A 15709-nucleotide genomic window follows, 5' to 3' on the forward strand; every position below is an offset into this window, starting at 1 on the left:
ACACACACACACACGTCAGGTCATCACCACCATCATCATCACCATCACACACACACACACATATCAGGTCATCACCATCATCATCATCATCACCATCACACACACACATACATACAAACACACACACACACAGACAAACACACACACACACAGACTCATCACCTCTCTTTCTGTTAGAAATACTTTGTGAATGTTGCAGCCCACAGTTTATTACCTTTCACTAATAAACACACACTCTAGAGCGCGGTCAGGGGGTACACGTATAAATCAGCGCTCTGATCGGCCAGTAGGGGGCAGCACTAGAGGGTCAGGGGGTACACGTATAGATCGGCCCTCTGGTCGGCCAGTAGGGGGCAGCACTAGAGGGTCAGGGGGTACACGTATAGATCGGCGCTCTGGTCGGCCAGTAGGGGGCAGCACTAGAGGGTCAGGGGGTACACGTATAGATCGGCGCTCTGGTCGGCCACCACCACGCTGGGTGTGCCCTGGAGCAGGGCGGGGCAGACCCAGTTCACTTTGTCCGTGTGTGTGAAGCTGAGAGCGGGTCCGGTACTCTCCTGTGTCCCTGGGCCTGCCCCACACACACCCGCCTCGGCCCCCTCACACACACCCTCCCCCGCGGCTGCACTCTCTGGGCCACCTGCATGCTCCTCCCCCAGGGGCGTGGCTGTGGCTGGTGGGTGTCGGCCCTTCGGCCTGATTCTGGCTTTCCTGCGGCTGGCTGGCGGTCGGCTGCTGTTGCTGGCCTTGGCCTCCGGGGGGCGCGCGTGAGCGCTGACGTCCCACAGGGCCACCAGGCCGTCGTTGCCGGCGGAGAGCAGCCAGTAGGGGTGCGGCAGGAAGTGGACGAAGTGGGCCTGCGAGGCGCCCTGGCTGTGGCCCTGTAGCGCCCCCTGGTGGTCCAGATGAGACCCTGTGCCCACGCGCAGCAGGTGCAGACGGCCATCCTCGGCAGCGCAGGCCAGCAGATCCCCACAGGAGGAGGCGGATGGGCCTGCGGGGGGTTGAACTGGATGGGCAGTGGGCCAGCGGGGGGTTGAACAGCTGACCGGGACGACCCGCCTGTTCCGCCTGCTCATGGGAGTCCTGCAGGTCCACTGCCCACAGCGGCCGAGTCTTCTGCAGGTTCCACAGCAGCACCTGCAACACACACGTTTAGTTGCCATAAAATGGTCACGACGCTGTAGGAATGGCAGCATAGCTACGCCGTGGAGTTGACGTAGAAGCATGTTGAGCCCTTAAAGTTTAACACCATGACCTGCACGAGGGGTAAAGGAGTATCTAATAGCAGTAAAGTTTAACACCATGACGTGCACATTAGGAGTATCTAATAGCAGTAAAGTTTAACACCATGACGTGCACATTAGGAGTATCTAATAGCAGTAAAGTTTAACACCATGACGTGCACATTAGGAGTATCTAATAGCAGTAAAGTTTAACACCATGACGTGCACATTAGGAGTATCTAATAGCAGTGAAGTTTAACACCATGACGTGCACATTAGGAGTATCTAATAGCAGTAAAGTTTAACACCATGACGTGCACATTAGGAGTATCTAATAGCAGTAAAGTTTAACACCATGACGTGCACATTAGGGGCAAAGGTAACACCTGCGCTTACAGATGAAGAGGCTACCAATCATAGCTGACCCTCTCCCAGAGCATCTGTTTACTGTGTGTGCTATTGAGCATGTTTACTGTGTGTGCTATTGAGCACGTTTACTGTGTGTGCTATTGAGCATCTGTTTACTGTGTGTGCTATTGAGCATGTTTACTGTGTGTGCTATTGAGCATGTTTACTGTGTGTGCTATTGAGCACGTTTACTGTGTGTGCTATTGAGCATGTTTACTGTGTGTGCTATTGAGCATCTGTTTACTGTGTGTGCTATTGAGCATGTTTACTGTGTGCTATTGAGCATCTGTTTACTGTGTGCTATTGAGCATGTTTACTGTATGTGCTACTGAGCATCTGTTTACGGTGTGTGCTATTGAGCATCTGTTTACTGTGTGTGCTATTGACCGATCCCAAGCCCCTCCTCCCATTGTCAGTCCCATAGTTACTGTTGCTAAGTCGGACAAGTTTGCAGGAAAGTGTGCGAGAACGCGTGTTCAACATGGGGACGCAGCACTCCCATTTAGCCGAGTGCAACAGTGTATGCTGGATTTCTGGGGGTCAAGTAATCTTGACATATTCAAAAAACAGAGGCCAGAAAGGCCTTCAGTATGCAGATGTACACATTCACAATGTCTGCTGTTATCAACGAGGTGGAACACCACAAATTGAGGACAAACAAATCCGGTGTCGTGGATCTTAATGGGATGCATGTTAACTGGGGATAAACAATTAGCACGTTATCACGAGCAGGTAGTTTACCTTATTTGCTGCAGATGTGACTGATTCAATAAACAGGTCTGTGCAAAAATATGGTGTTGACGTGTCCATAACAAAATCTAACCATATTTCGAGGATTAATAGAAGACGGGACCAAGTGCTGCAGATCCAAGTTCCCACGCAACTTGGGAGAGTGACTAGCCAAGCAGCTCATGTTGGGGAGGTGGAGAGATAGCTTCTCTTCGGTAGGCCGATAGCCTACTTATTATTTTGAATGGCTGCTTTAGAAGGAAGAGTTCAAATAAACATGATACAAGTGTATTGAAAAAAAAAACCACTCCGAGTTCAAACCCATGCCTATCACGTTTGACATATCTGCAGTTTGCAGACGTGATTTGTCTTGCACTAGACTTGCCCGCTTATGCTATAATTAATTTAAACGTGGGCAATGTAGTAGCCTTTGTCTAATATGGGCGATTTCGAGACTGCATAGTTTTGAATCTGCACATGATTCGATCTTTAGAAGACATTGGCTATCTCTCGTTCAGCCATCAATAATGCATCGCAGTATAGGCTATTATTGCGTTTGTTGAAAAAATGATCATTAGCTTATTTCTGTGAACAGTCTTCTATCCCAAGTTAAACATGGCAAGGTAGCAAAGCTGAAAGTATTCTTGTTGTGTGTAAGGCGATACGTGATTGAAGGTGTATTCTTTTGCGCGTCTTCCAATCGTATGAATATGCGAGTTCAGTTCCTGCAAGGTAGGTATAATTTTTTGCGTAGGCTTATGTTGTCGTTTCATCAGTGGAAACCATATTTAGTTATGTTTTTGTGTGTAGCCTAGTTATGAACACAAATAAAGGGAACATTTTCGTACACACTCAGATTTCTTTACTGAAAAGTAGCAGCCTATCCAAAGTTATGCAAAGGTTGTTATGCAAAGTTAGGCCTATGTGTGTTAACGTTTCACACGGTCAGGATATCGGATGTCACTTCTACAAGTATCCCAGGCTTATCTTTGAACCTTTTTGAGCTCTTTAGTTATTTAGTTACTTAAGCTACTCGCAAAAGAAGCATTATAGCATTCGCATAACTGGCGTATTGTCATACCGAATGGCCACTAGAAATTTCAAAATTGACCGAGGTTGACCGAGGTCCTCCGAAGTCCTCATTGTGACATAGCAAAAGGGGGCGGGGCTTGGGATCGGTCAATTGAGCATGTTTACTGTGTGCTATTGAGCATCTGTTTACTGTGTGCTATTGAGCATGTTTACTGTGTGTGCTACTGAGCATCTGTTTACTGTGTGTGCTATTGAGCATCTGTTTACTGTGTGTGCTATTGAGCATCTGTGTACTGTGTGTGCTATTGAGCATGTTTACTGTGTGTGCTATTGAGCATCTGTTTATACTGTGTGCTATTGAGCATCTGTTTATACTGTGTGTGCTATTGAGCATCTGTGTACTGTGTGTGCTATTGAGCATGTTTACTGTGTGTGCTATTGAGCATCTGTGCTGGCGGGTAACGGATGAGAACCAAAACGGTTTTGATATTAACACGGGTGACGGGTCGGATCTGGTGCTGAACTTGGCAGGTGTGGGCATGGACCTGTGCAGGACTCTGGAGCAGAGTGACCCGTGCTCTGATCTGCGCAGGCCAATTCTTCTGACCAGTGCTAATCATTCGTGTTTGGAGTCGAGTTGAATACAGTTCCTCTGGAGTTGTGGGCATTGAGATGTATTTGTCTGCTGATGTGATGGTTGTATGATGTGATGGTTGTAAGCAAGTAAGTAAGTGTAAGTAAGTCTTTGGGCAACCAGAGAGCATCGGTGACACATACATAAAAAAGATGTCATACAAGCTACAACAATTATAGACCATTTTACATAGACTCACTATACATCGTACATAGTACATGGAACACAGGCATTACCCAAGCACACACACACACACCCTTACCTGCATGTCGAGTCCAGCAGACACCAGGCTTTGCGGTCTTTGCGGTCGGAAGGCGACAGATGAGCAGATGTTTGTGTGTCTGCGCAGCGTGCGGACAACTTTCCCGTTCTGCACCTCCACGATCCTCACGGCGCCCGAGTCGTCACCCGCAGCCAGCATGGTGCCCGTATCGTTGAACGACAGCCCGTTAATCTCATCTTCACCGATTCCGCTCAGATGCTCTACGGGCTCTTTCAGGTTCCTGGGGTCCAACACACTCACCGCCTCCCCGTGCGGTACGTACAGGAGGCCGGGCGCCGCTGGGGAGAGGATCAGCACTGCGTCCATGATGCGCATGATCAGGTGAGGCGGCTTCCCCAGCTTCCGCACTGTGGCGATGTCCGCCGGCTTTATAGTCTGGACACAGGACGACAAAACAACGAAATCAGACCAGCGATCTACAATGGGATGGTGCACACTGACATAGCACGCAATATAACCACTGACCATTTGGTCAATTATTTTGGTCAGTTATTATTTTTTACATGTGTATGCACATATAAAATTCGATATAATGTTTACAAAAAAGATTATACAACAATTGGGTTCTATGGAACTATTTATTTGTTTCTGATTGGCCGAGAGACTTTCCATGAGTTGGAATATCCCTGGACATTTCAACTCAGACTTTGCACAGCTAATAATAAATCACTCCGCGATACAATGCGAAGATTTGACACAATTTGACGTATAATTAAGCAATATAGCACGAGTGAGAGTGGGCCTCCGGCCTCGTGGCTACGGCCGAACAACACCCGTGGGAATATCCATGACCAACCCCACTCTCACTCGTGCTATATTGCTTAATTATACGGGATTTTGGTGGGGGGTTGGTGTGTTTGTGTGTGTGTGTGTGTGTGGGGGGGGGGGGGGTTGTGTTCAAATGTTACCATTTTATGCGTATGCACTGTACGCACTTTATAAATAAAACACAAGATAGGAAAGATTATGTGGTTGGATGTAGGGCCCTCTAGGTCCCATTAAACCTGAGGCCCCCTAAGTGCCTTGAAAAGGTCCTGTGTGTATCTGTAGTGTGTATCTGTAGTGTGTAGTGTGTATCTGTAGTGTGTGTGTATCTGTAGTGTGTAGTGTGTACCTGTAGTGTGTATCTGTAGGGTGTATCTGTAGTGTGTAGGGTGTGTACCTGTAGTGTGTAGTGTGTACCTGTAGTGTGTAGTGTGTACCTGTAGTGTGTACCTGTAGTGTGTATGTGTAGTGTGTAGTGTGCACCTGTAGTGTGTAGTGTGCACCTGTAGTGTGTAGTGTGTATGTGTAGTGTGCACCTGTAGTGTGTAGTGTGTATGTGTAGTGTGCACCTGTAGTGTGCAGTGTGTGTGTGTACCTGTAGTGTGTAGTGTGCACCTGTAGTGTGTATGTGTAGTGTGCACCTGCAGTGTGTAGTGTGTATGTGTAGTGTGTGTGTGTAGTGTGTAGTGTACACCTGTAGTGTGTAGTGTGCACCTGTAGTGTGCACCTGTAGTGTGTAGTGTGTACCTGTAGTGTGTAGTGTGTATGTGTAGTGTGTACCTGTAGTGTGTAGTGTGCACCTGTAGTGTGTATGTGTAGTGTGCACGTGTAGTGTGCACCTGTAGTGTGTAGTGTGTATGTGTAGTGTGCACCTGTAGTGTGTAGTGTGTATGTGTAGTGTGTAGTGTGCACCTGTAGTGTGCAGTGTGTGTGTGTACCTGTAGTGTGTGTAGTGTGCACCTGTAGTGTGTATGTGTAGTGTGCACCTGTAGTGTGTATGTGTAGTGTGTGTGTGTAGTGTGTAGTGTACACCTGTAGTGTGCACCTGTAGTGTGCACCTGTAGTGTGTAGTGTGTAGTGTGTATCTATAGTGTGTAGGGTGTGTACCTGTAGTGTGTAGTGTGCACCTGTAGTGTGTAGTGTGTACCTGTAGTGTGTAGTGTGTATGTGTAGTGTGTACCTGTAGTGTGTAGTGTGCACCTGTAGTGTGTACCTGTAGTGTGTAGTGTGCACCTGTAGTGTGTATGTGTAGTGTGCACGTGTAGTGTGCACCTGCAGTGTGTACCTGTAGTGTGTAGTGTGTATGTGTAGTGTGCACCTGTAGTGTGTAGTGTGTATGTGTAGTGTGTAGTGTGCACCTGTAGTGCGCAGTGTGTGTGTGTACCTGTAGTGTGTAGGGTGCACCTGTATTGTGTAGTGTGCACCTGTAGTGTGTATGTGTAGTGTGTATGTGTAGTGTGCACCTGTAGTGTGTAGTGTGTATCTATAGTGTGTAGGGTGTGTACCTGTAGTGTGTAGTGTGCACCTGTAGTGTGTAGTGTGCACCTGTAGTGTGTAGTGTGTATGTGTAGTGTGTAGTGTGCACCTGTAGTGTGCAGTGTGTGTGTGTACCTGTAGTGTGTAGTGTGCACCTGTAGTGTGTATGTGTAGTGTGCACCTGTAGTGTGTAGTGTGTATGTGTAGTGTGTGTGTGTAGTGTGTAGTGTACACCTGTAGTGTGTAGTGTGCACATGTAGTGTGCACCTGTAGTGTGTAGTGTGTAGTGTGTATGTGTAGTGTGTAGTGTGTATCTATAGTGTGTAGGGTGTGTACCTGTAGTGTGTAGTGTGTACCTGTAGTGTGTAGTGTGCACCTGTAGTGTGTAGTGTGTAGTGTGTATGTGTAGTGTGTACCTGTAGTGTGTAGTGTGCACCTGTAGTGTGTATGTGTAGTGTGCACGTGTAGTGTGCACCTGTAGTGTGTACCTGTAGTGTGTATGTGTAGTGTGCACCTGTAGTGTGTAGTGTGTACCTGTAGTGTGTAGTGTGCACCTGTAGTGTGTAGTGTGTGTGTGTAGTGTGTAGTGTACACCTGTAGTGTGTAGTGTGCACCTGTAGTGTGTATGTGTAGTGTGTAGTGTGTATCTATAGTGTGTAGGGTGTGTACCTGTAGTGTGTAGTGTGCACCTGTAGTGTGTAGTGTGTATGTGTAGTGTGTACTGTGTATGTGTAGTGTGTAGTGTGTACCTGTAGTGTGTAGTGTGCACCTGTAGTGTGTATGTGTAGTGTGCACGTGTAGTGTGCACCTGCAGTGTGTACCTGTAGTGTGTAGTGTGTATGTGTAGTGTGCACCTGTAGTGTGTAGTGTGTATGTGTAGTGTGTAGTGTGCACCTGTAGTGCGCAGTGTGTGTGTGTGTACCTGTAGTGTGTAGTGTGCACCTGTAGTGTGTAGTGTGCAACTGTAGTGTGTACCTGTAGTGTGTAGTGTGTATGTGTAGTGTGTAGTGTGCACCTGTAGTGTGTAGTGTGTATTGTGTAGTGTGTAGTGTGCACCTGTAGTGTGTAGTGTGTATGTGTAGTGTGCACCTGTAGTGTGTAGTGTGTATGTGTAGTGTGTACATTTAGTGTGTAGTGTGTAGTGTGTATGTGTAGTGTGTATCTATAGTGTGTAGGGTGTGTACCTGTAGTGTGTAGTGTGTACCTGTAGTGTGTAGTGTGTACCTGTAGTGTGTAGTGTGTATGTGTAGTGTGTAGTGTGTACCTGTAGTGTGTAGTGTGCACCTGTAGTGTGTATGTGTAGTGTGCATGTGTAGTGTGCACCTGTAGTGTGTACCTGTAGTGTGTAGTGTGTATGTGTAGTGTGCACCTGTAGTGTGTACCTGTAGTGTGTAGTGTGTATGTGTAGTGTGCACCTGTAGTGCGCAGTGTGTGTGTGTACCTGTAGTGTGTAGTGTGCACCTGTATTGTGTAGTGTGCACCTGTAGTGTGTAGTGTGCAACTGTAGTGTGTATGTGTAGTGTGCACCTGTAGTGTGTATGTGTAGTGTGTGTGTGTAGTGTGTAGTGTGTATTGTGTAGTGTGTAGTGTGCACCTGTAGTGTGTAGTGTGTATGTATAGTGTGCACCTGTAGTGTGTAGTGTGTATGTGTAGTGTGCACCTTTAGTGTGTAGTGTGTAGTGTGTATGTGTAGTGTGCACCTGTAGTGTGTATGTGTAGTTTAATCTGTATTTATAAAAAAAAATTCTGTGGATTAGATGGAAGTGTTAAAATTATGATCGATAGTCTAATAATGCCATTATTAAGTGAAGAGTACCTGATGACTTGTTCAGGACTTGAAAAAGATTGGGACTTGGACTTGGACTCGACTTGGCTTTGATGAGACTTGGACTTGGACTCGACTTGCCCTTCTCTCTATTCACTTGGGACTTGACTTGGACTTGAGTGCTAAGACTTGGGACTTACTTGTGACTTGCCAAACAGTGACTTGGTCCCACCTCTGGTGCATAGGCTACAGGATTACGGCTGGCGGCGCCACTGACCAAGGCCACAGTAGCCTGTGAACCTCTGATTTTCAAAGGGGAATCACGGCCAATGCAGGGGGCAACTCTTCTCTTCAATTTCCCTTCCAAATTACTTTTTATTGTCTGAAGACATCTATCGCAAGAATCTAACATTCTAAGCAACAGCAAAGCAAATGCAAGCTAACCAAAGTGCAGTCGGTTCTGGTTTTGGAAATCACACACTTGCTGAAAGGTCTCATCTCATGGTTTCTTCATTAATGTTGCAGTGGTCTGTAGTGTTGATGAATGCCCTGTGAGCCGGTTCTGGTGAAAAAAATGCTCCTGCGTCTGTTTCATGCTGTTCTAGTTTGGTGGGGAAGGTGGGCGGGGAGGAACGACTGGATTTCGCCTCTAGTCATGAATATTAATGACATGCTAATGAATTCACCTCTGATTGGCTAACAGTACTGTGACGCTTCCTCCAGTGCGTCCTCATCCGATTCTGCCTGTGCTCCATATTCAACTTTACAGTGCTAAAACCTGGCTAAAACTCGAGTCAAAACTGTTGCACAAAATGTCTTCGGAGATACAACTTCATGTGTTTGATCCTAGTATTCGAGTAGGAAGAAGAACCGCTTCCTGATCGTTTGTCGGTGAACGTTGGTTTAATAGAATGGTAACAATTGCCTGTCAGCTTAAAATTTCTCCTAAAAGAGGTAAACGTTTGTGACAATCGTCATCTTGCTTTCAAGTAATAAACAGTTGGAAACGTTTTAAAATAAAGACCTATTTCTTTACACAGTCAAAAGTCTTTGCAATCTTCCTAGTAGATATTTTACTTCACAACACAGGTAAGCACCCTAAATGCAGTTCAGCCACTGACCTAGCCTGCTAATGCTATCGGAATAGCTAGATAGTTATGGTTTGAATTCCATGATACTATCATTGAAAGACCACTTGGTCATAGCCCAATATATATATAGATCTAAATGCAAACACGCCTACCTAGCTATATTTTGCTGGAATTGTACCAGAATGCCTACAGAAGCAGAGAATGTGTGCTGCAAGACTTCTCCGGTAATGAGAACTATGGCTTTGATAGCCTGACATTGGCAGGTTAGCCTACTCTAGTTGTTTTCCGTCACGTATGACAGAAAAAGTAGCCTAAATATTACAGTAATCTTATAGGAACACTATAGTATTTGGACATACTATAAGACTACTATATAGAAAAACTATAGCGGTTACAGGATATTATAGAGTTATTAGTAGTACTTCTACAGTATGTCCCAATTATTCCTATAAGATTACTATAATATTTTGTCCCAAATACTATAAGATTCCTATACTACTTTTTCGTAAGGAGATTGCTCATGTGGTTAGAAAAATGGGCAACACCAGTACCCCTGTTGTCTGTATGACCCTGTACCCAGGATTAGAACCAGTTTGCCTTAGCATAATGTACTCCCTTCAAAATGCACTAAACATTCGACTATGACGACTATGGCCCTCTGTGAGACAGAAGATATGAAAGGTAAGATAAACCTTTAGCTTAAAAGGGACAAAAACTGATGAAACTCCTAAAACAAATATACAAAACAGGTCAATTTTCTATAAACAACTTTTTATTATATTTACATACAGCAGTGGTACTCAAAGTGTGGTCCGCAAGCTCTCTCAAGTGTTCCACAAGTAGATGTGGTAAAATATAATAGATGAGTTGTTTGCAATATTGAACCAACTTGTATGTAAATCCAAACAGTTCTGCAACACTGATGTAACCTATGCCAGTTTAAATCATATGAATCCTCCGACACCATAAGCAAGGTGCAAAGACAATAAGCAAGGTGGTTCAGTAAGAAGGCCTATTGTGTAATATACTGTTGAAGTAGGTCTACTGTTTTTTTTTTTTTTGCTAGGTGGTCCATGAAACACTGACAAATAGTAATATTGCAGTCTATTAAAATAATGCAAACACAAAACAAGAACATCCAAACTATGCACAGAATTAACAATGTCCTTTTTTTGCCAGACAATGCAGACATCTGGCCTACAGATCCTTTGTAAGATAGTGCTGGGATTATTTAGGGAAAAAGGCCTGAGTTGTTGTTTCGGCTTGTATTGTCCTGGGGATCCGAAGGGACAACACACAAAACACATTCGTTGGCTGTGATGATTTTATTACATTGCTCTTTGATTGCGCTGGGCCATAGGTGGAGCCATCAGGTGTTATTGTGGAGATGTCGCTTTCATCCTCCTCCTCCTCTTGATCAACCCGAGGTCTTCTAGCTGGCCTTGGATGAACAGGCTTGATGGCAGTAGAGGTAGCAGGCCCCCATGCCCATGGTGTATCCGAAGTGCTTGTATCAATACTCATACTTTTCATGAAGTATTCTGTTTGGGTTCCTAAAGTAAATAAATGTGTATTACTGTCAAGTTACAATATACTTATAGTACACAGGACATTCACTATCTCACAAAACTGTACTGGCACAATGGAAACAAAAATATTTTAGTGACTGTGGTAAGGTGTATGATGTACTAAGTAGCACACCCACAAGAAGACATTCAGTAATATCAATTCTATCTGTTATGCAATTCATGGGTTTCATCAGGTCCATTTACACAGGTGTATTAATCAAGCACCATGCAGTCTGCATTCATAATCGAGGTGCTTGATTTTATACACCTGTGGAAAGTGACCTGAAGAAACCCATGAATTGACTTTCCAAAACATTGACGAGCACATAAGAACCTGTATTAGCCTACTAGAAAAAGACTTCTAGAAACTAACTAGCACAACAATAAAAGTTAGATCACAAACCTTTGCTTCTAACGTGATGACCTAATGTAGGCTAGAAAGCTGTGTAGCCTGACATGAGGATGTGCTCTGGAAGACATACAAAACACTAAGTAAACAGCAAGTAATCAAACAAAACATCATTGTATGTCAATGGCAAGAAGACAAATTAGACTGAAGTGTAAATACCTGAGCTCTAGTGATAGCAACTTAGCCTAATAGTGCAGGGGTATTTTTGATTTTCCCTGTTTAGACTAGAACAATACCCGTACTTAGTTGAGCATAAAATATTGTTGCTAATATTATTATTTGTGGTTTAACGCTTAGGTTTGAAGATTATAGGTTCAACAAGCTAAATCTCTGGGTAGTGTGGTCAATTTCTTATGAGTGTAGCTACACCAGGCACGTAACTGAAGCATTCCGTTCGCGTTATGTACTGCAACAATTAGCTTCCAATAGGCCTAATCAATGGAAGTAGCTACACCTGGCGTGTTAGTGGCCTGTAGGCTACGTTCGGGAAAATAGACCATTCCTCTAATGGATTTTACCAGAGCCCTTCCTATTAGGCATTCTCTGATTTTACACGTCGCGAACAGAACACTTCAGTTACGTGCCTGGTGTAGCTTCCTGTAATATAGGCTAGCCTAAGCCTAGCTCGTACCCTTTTCATGCATGCTAACGTGAAGAATATGAACATGCTATTTTGTAACAGACGTTAGGTGGAAAAGTTTGTTTGTACTTACAGCTGTGAGCTGGTGGTCAGAAATAAAACAGGCACGATTTTTTTTCCCGCCATGTTGGCAACTTGCTGTTAGCTCCTACTAGCTGCAGAGAGACAATCCCCTAGCCGCAAAATCTTCCAGTCTTCCTGTAGGCGGTCACAAGCCAAGGTGGGCGAGGCCATGAGTAGTCAGTTTCCCTTCGGCGTCATTGGGAAGGGCTCTTTCTGATTCGCTTGTTTTTCCGTGTATTTTCTTTCATTGGCTAATGCGGGCAATGATCATTTTCACGTGCAGCATGCATATGCAACTTGGAGTGAGCTATAGTATTTCGAAAGTAACAAGTATTAAACGGTTTCTCAGTGAATGTGACCTTGAAGGCCCACGCATAATAAGGCCTTCGCCTATCACTCCACACGCCCCTGTTGCACGTCACATTACTAGCTGATCCTGCCTTCTGGCTCCCCAAAATGCCGCATAATGTGAACAGATCAGCAGGCCTGCAAATTTTCACCTCGTTTTCAGACACATGTTGCGGCAAAAAGACGCCTCCTCTTCCCGCAAATTTAGCGTGATCTCTGTGTGAAAAGGCCTTTTGTTGAAGCATATCATACAGTGCAAATTCTTCTTGTTTTAGTGTTTAGTTAATAAGAAAGCATTGTCTCTACCTCAATATGAACTGCAAAGGATAGCCTAGGCTATAGGCACATTTTTTTTTTTTTTTGTCGGGTCAGGTTCGGGTAGTTAATAAGTACATATTTTTGAGGGTCGAGTGGGTGCAGATTAACTCTCCTGACAGGTCGGGTGGGTACGGATGTTAAAAAACCTTAACCGGTGCAACACTACTGTTGTGCATATTGTAATGCAGCGTTGAATGGATGAATAGCTTACATAAGGGTACCCCGCACTTTTCAAACCACACTCAAGCTTATGGTTATTGTCCCCACCACTTCTAAAAACAAACTGACGCCCTTGCCAGAGCCTGTCTACGGAGGTGGCACTAACCCTGCGTGAAATCATCATGTTTGATAGGTTGTTAATACATTCTGAAAACGTTACTGTTCTGATCAAGGTCATGCAAAATAAAGCTATCGACTCAATACGATTCCTAGTCTGCTTATCATGATCTGTTATTCGTGAAAAAAAATCTCATCTCGTCATGTTTTTAGTGTCTTCGTTGGCAGTTTCTTTCTTTTTCAAATATCTCAATAACAGCCAACAAACTCCCACAGTCAAACCAAAGTTAAGTCATGTTGAAAAGAGGCTGAACCTTGCAAACGATTTACATTTATAGACCACTGAAACCACGCATGAATCACATGTGAAAATGACCATCAGTTAGGTTGTGACTGGTTGGTTAAGAGCAAGATCTAACGCCCTCCTCCACCCGCGTACATCGGAACTAGCTCCCGGTTAGCATTAATAATCGTTTACTACTTAAACGGCACCGACAATCAAAAAATCCAGTGGAAACTAGATGGCAGAAGTGTGTAGGCCAGGGGTGGCCAACCAGTCCAGCATGAAGAGCCAAAAAAAAATTCAACACAACTCAAAAGAGCAAAGATATCTGACACATCACAAATTCCCCATCACTGAATGACTTATTAGCATGAGAAATGCTCCGATGTAACAACTGATAAGATGCCAATGTGACCGTGTCTGCTTCTCTGACTGACGTCTATGTATCCTACCTTTACCTTGTACTTGCGAAGGTCAGTGCCTTTGGGAAATGTTCAGGTTTGAAGCTTTATGCATCAGTTAAGTCTGGTATACCAAGTACCAAACTAACGTGTTAACCAAAATAACGTGTTTATGTTAAACCAGAAGGGTTATGCTAGCCTACAAAAAAGATTAATCCTCCCTTTGAATGTCCGTGTTCCTCTTTCTATTTAGGCTACTCTTAGCATCAGGGTTTTCCTGATTGCAACAGTAGCATTACACCTGGCTAAAGAAACAAATGTTTCTGCTTCTTTATGGGCTAGACTTCTATCCATAACATGACAGTAAAATTATTTTAATTTAAATATTGCAGCCTAACTATTGCCAGTACTATCAACTTATGAAAAGTATTTTCATGCAGAAGTTTTCTGATGATACTGCAATTGTGGGGTGTATCAGGAACGGGCAGGAGGAGGAGTACAGGAGCCTGGTGGAGGACTTTGTGCAATGGTGCAAACTCAATCATCTTCAACTTAACACTTCAAAGACCAAGGAGATGGTGGTGGATTTCCGCAGGTCTAAGCCCACTCTGCTACCAGTTCACATTGATGGGGTCAATGTGGAGGTGGTTAGCACCTACAAGTATCTGGGTCTCCACCTGGACAATAAACTGGACTGGTCAGCCAACACTGATGTACTCTACAAGAAAGGGCAGAGCAGGCTGTACTTCCTGAGGAGGCTGCGGTCCTTCAATGTGTGCAGTAAGCTCCTCAGGATGTTCTACCAGTCTGTTGTTGCCAGCGTCCTCTTCTATGCAGTAGTATGCTGGGGTGGAAGCACAAGGAAGAAGGATGTGGGGCGAATTGACAGGCTGGTAAGGAAAGCTGGCTCTGTAGTGGGAGCTGAACTGGAGTGGATCACTTCACTATCTGACAAAAGGACCCTGAACAAACTGATCAACATCTTGGACAATGAGTGTCACCCACTCCACAGCACTATTGTTAAACAGAAGAGCCTGATCAGCTGGAGACTTCGCTCACTGCCTTGCACAACTGACAGACTGAGAAAGTCATTTGTCCCCAGGGCCATTGAACTGTTCAATGCCTCACTTACGGGAAGAGGAGAGATAGACTTCTCTGCATAGTCTGTCTGCCTCCATGTTTGGTACTGTCTGTCCACTAGCCACTTGTACCACTGTCTTTATGCCTCACTGTTTGCGTGCTATATTAGCACATTAGCACATATGCATACCCCCCCCCCCCCCCCTCCATGCCACAGCCGAACTGTGGCCACACTTATACATTTTCTTAAATAGTTAAATATATAGATATATAGACTTTACTTTATTTCTGCATTGTTGCACTGTTGACTTACTCATTTGCACTATCACCATGACCACTATCACCATTGCACTACCACCATGACACTCATTCACACAGAGCACCTTAGAGCACCTTACCATACCTTACTATGCACAGAGAATCACAGGCTCAGTCCCTGCCTCAGTCATTGCAAGCGCCTCTGATTTATTAATCACCACTATGTGGATACTGTTTTTAGAATTTATTTAGATTAAGTGTTAGTATAATTTGTAATTTTGTTATTTGTATTTTAGTATATTTTTATATATTGTATTAAGTGTTAGTATAATTTGTATTTTATTATATTTAGCATATCCTTTATCTTCTACTGTCCTTACTGCTTAGTTGTGTTTTTATATATGATATACTTTAATTACTCTTCTGCTGTTAAAGAATGTGTTTGTGTTGTATGTATGCTGCTGAGACCTTGAATTTCCCCTGGGGATCAATAAAGTATCTATCTATCTGTTTTCATTTACTAGAAATATAGGCTATTTCAAAAAAAAAAAAAACTATAAATCCAAGGAGAAGTGACATCAGTTGAGCAGCCGCGAGCCGCACGAGAGGAGGCAAGGAGCCGCAGGTTGGCCACCCCTGGTGTAGGCCAATCGGCC

The 15709-nt window shown here is 44.3% G+C and overlaps 1 protein-coding gene across 1 annotated transcript; it reads right to left on the reverse strand.

Moving 5' to 3' along the window:
* Nucleotides 1–419: 419 nt before the first annotated feature.
* On the reverse strand, nucleotides 420–4780 carry LOC121706935 (WD repeat-containing protein 53-like). The gene is made up of 4 exons (XM_042089086.1): nucleotides 4292–4780; nucleotides 1011–1140; nucleotides 641–913; nucleotides 420–571 (listed from the first exon to the last, which is right to left on the reverse strand). The coding sequence occupies exons 1-4, from the start codon at nucleotides 4778–4780 to the stop codon at nucleotides 420–422; spliced, it is 1044 nt and encodes a 347-aa protein (XP_041945020.1).
* Between the last annotated feature and the right edge of the window lie 10929 nt (nucleotides 4781–15709).

Source organism: Alosa sapidissima, chromosome 4, assembly GCF_018492685.1.
Source record: "Alosa sapidissima isolate fAloSap1 chromosome 4, fAloSap1.pri, whole genome shotgun sequence".
NCBI classification, from domain to species: Eukaryota; Metazoa; Chordata; class Actinopteri; order Clupeiformes; family Clupeidae; genus Alosa; species Alosa sapidissima.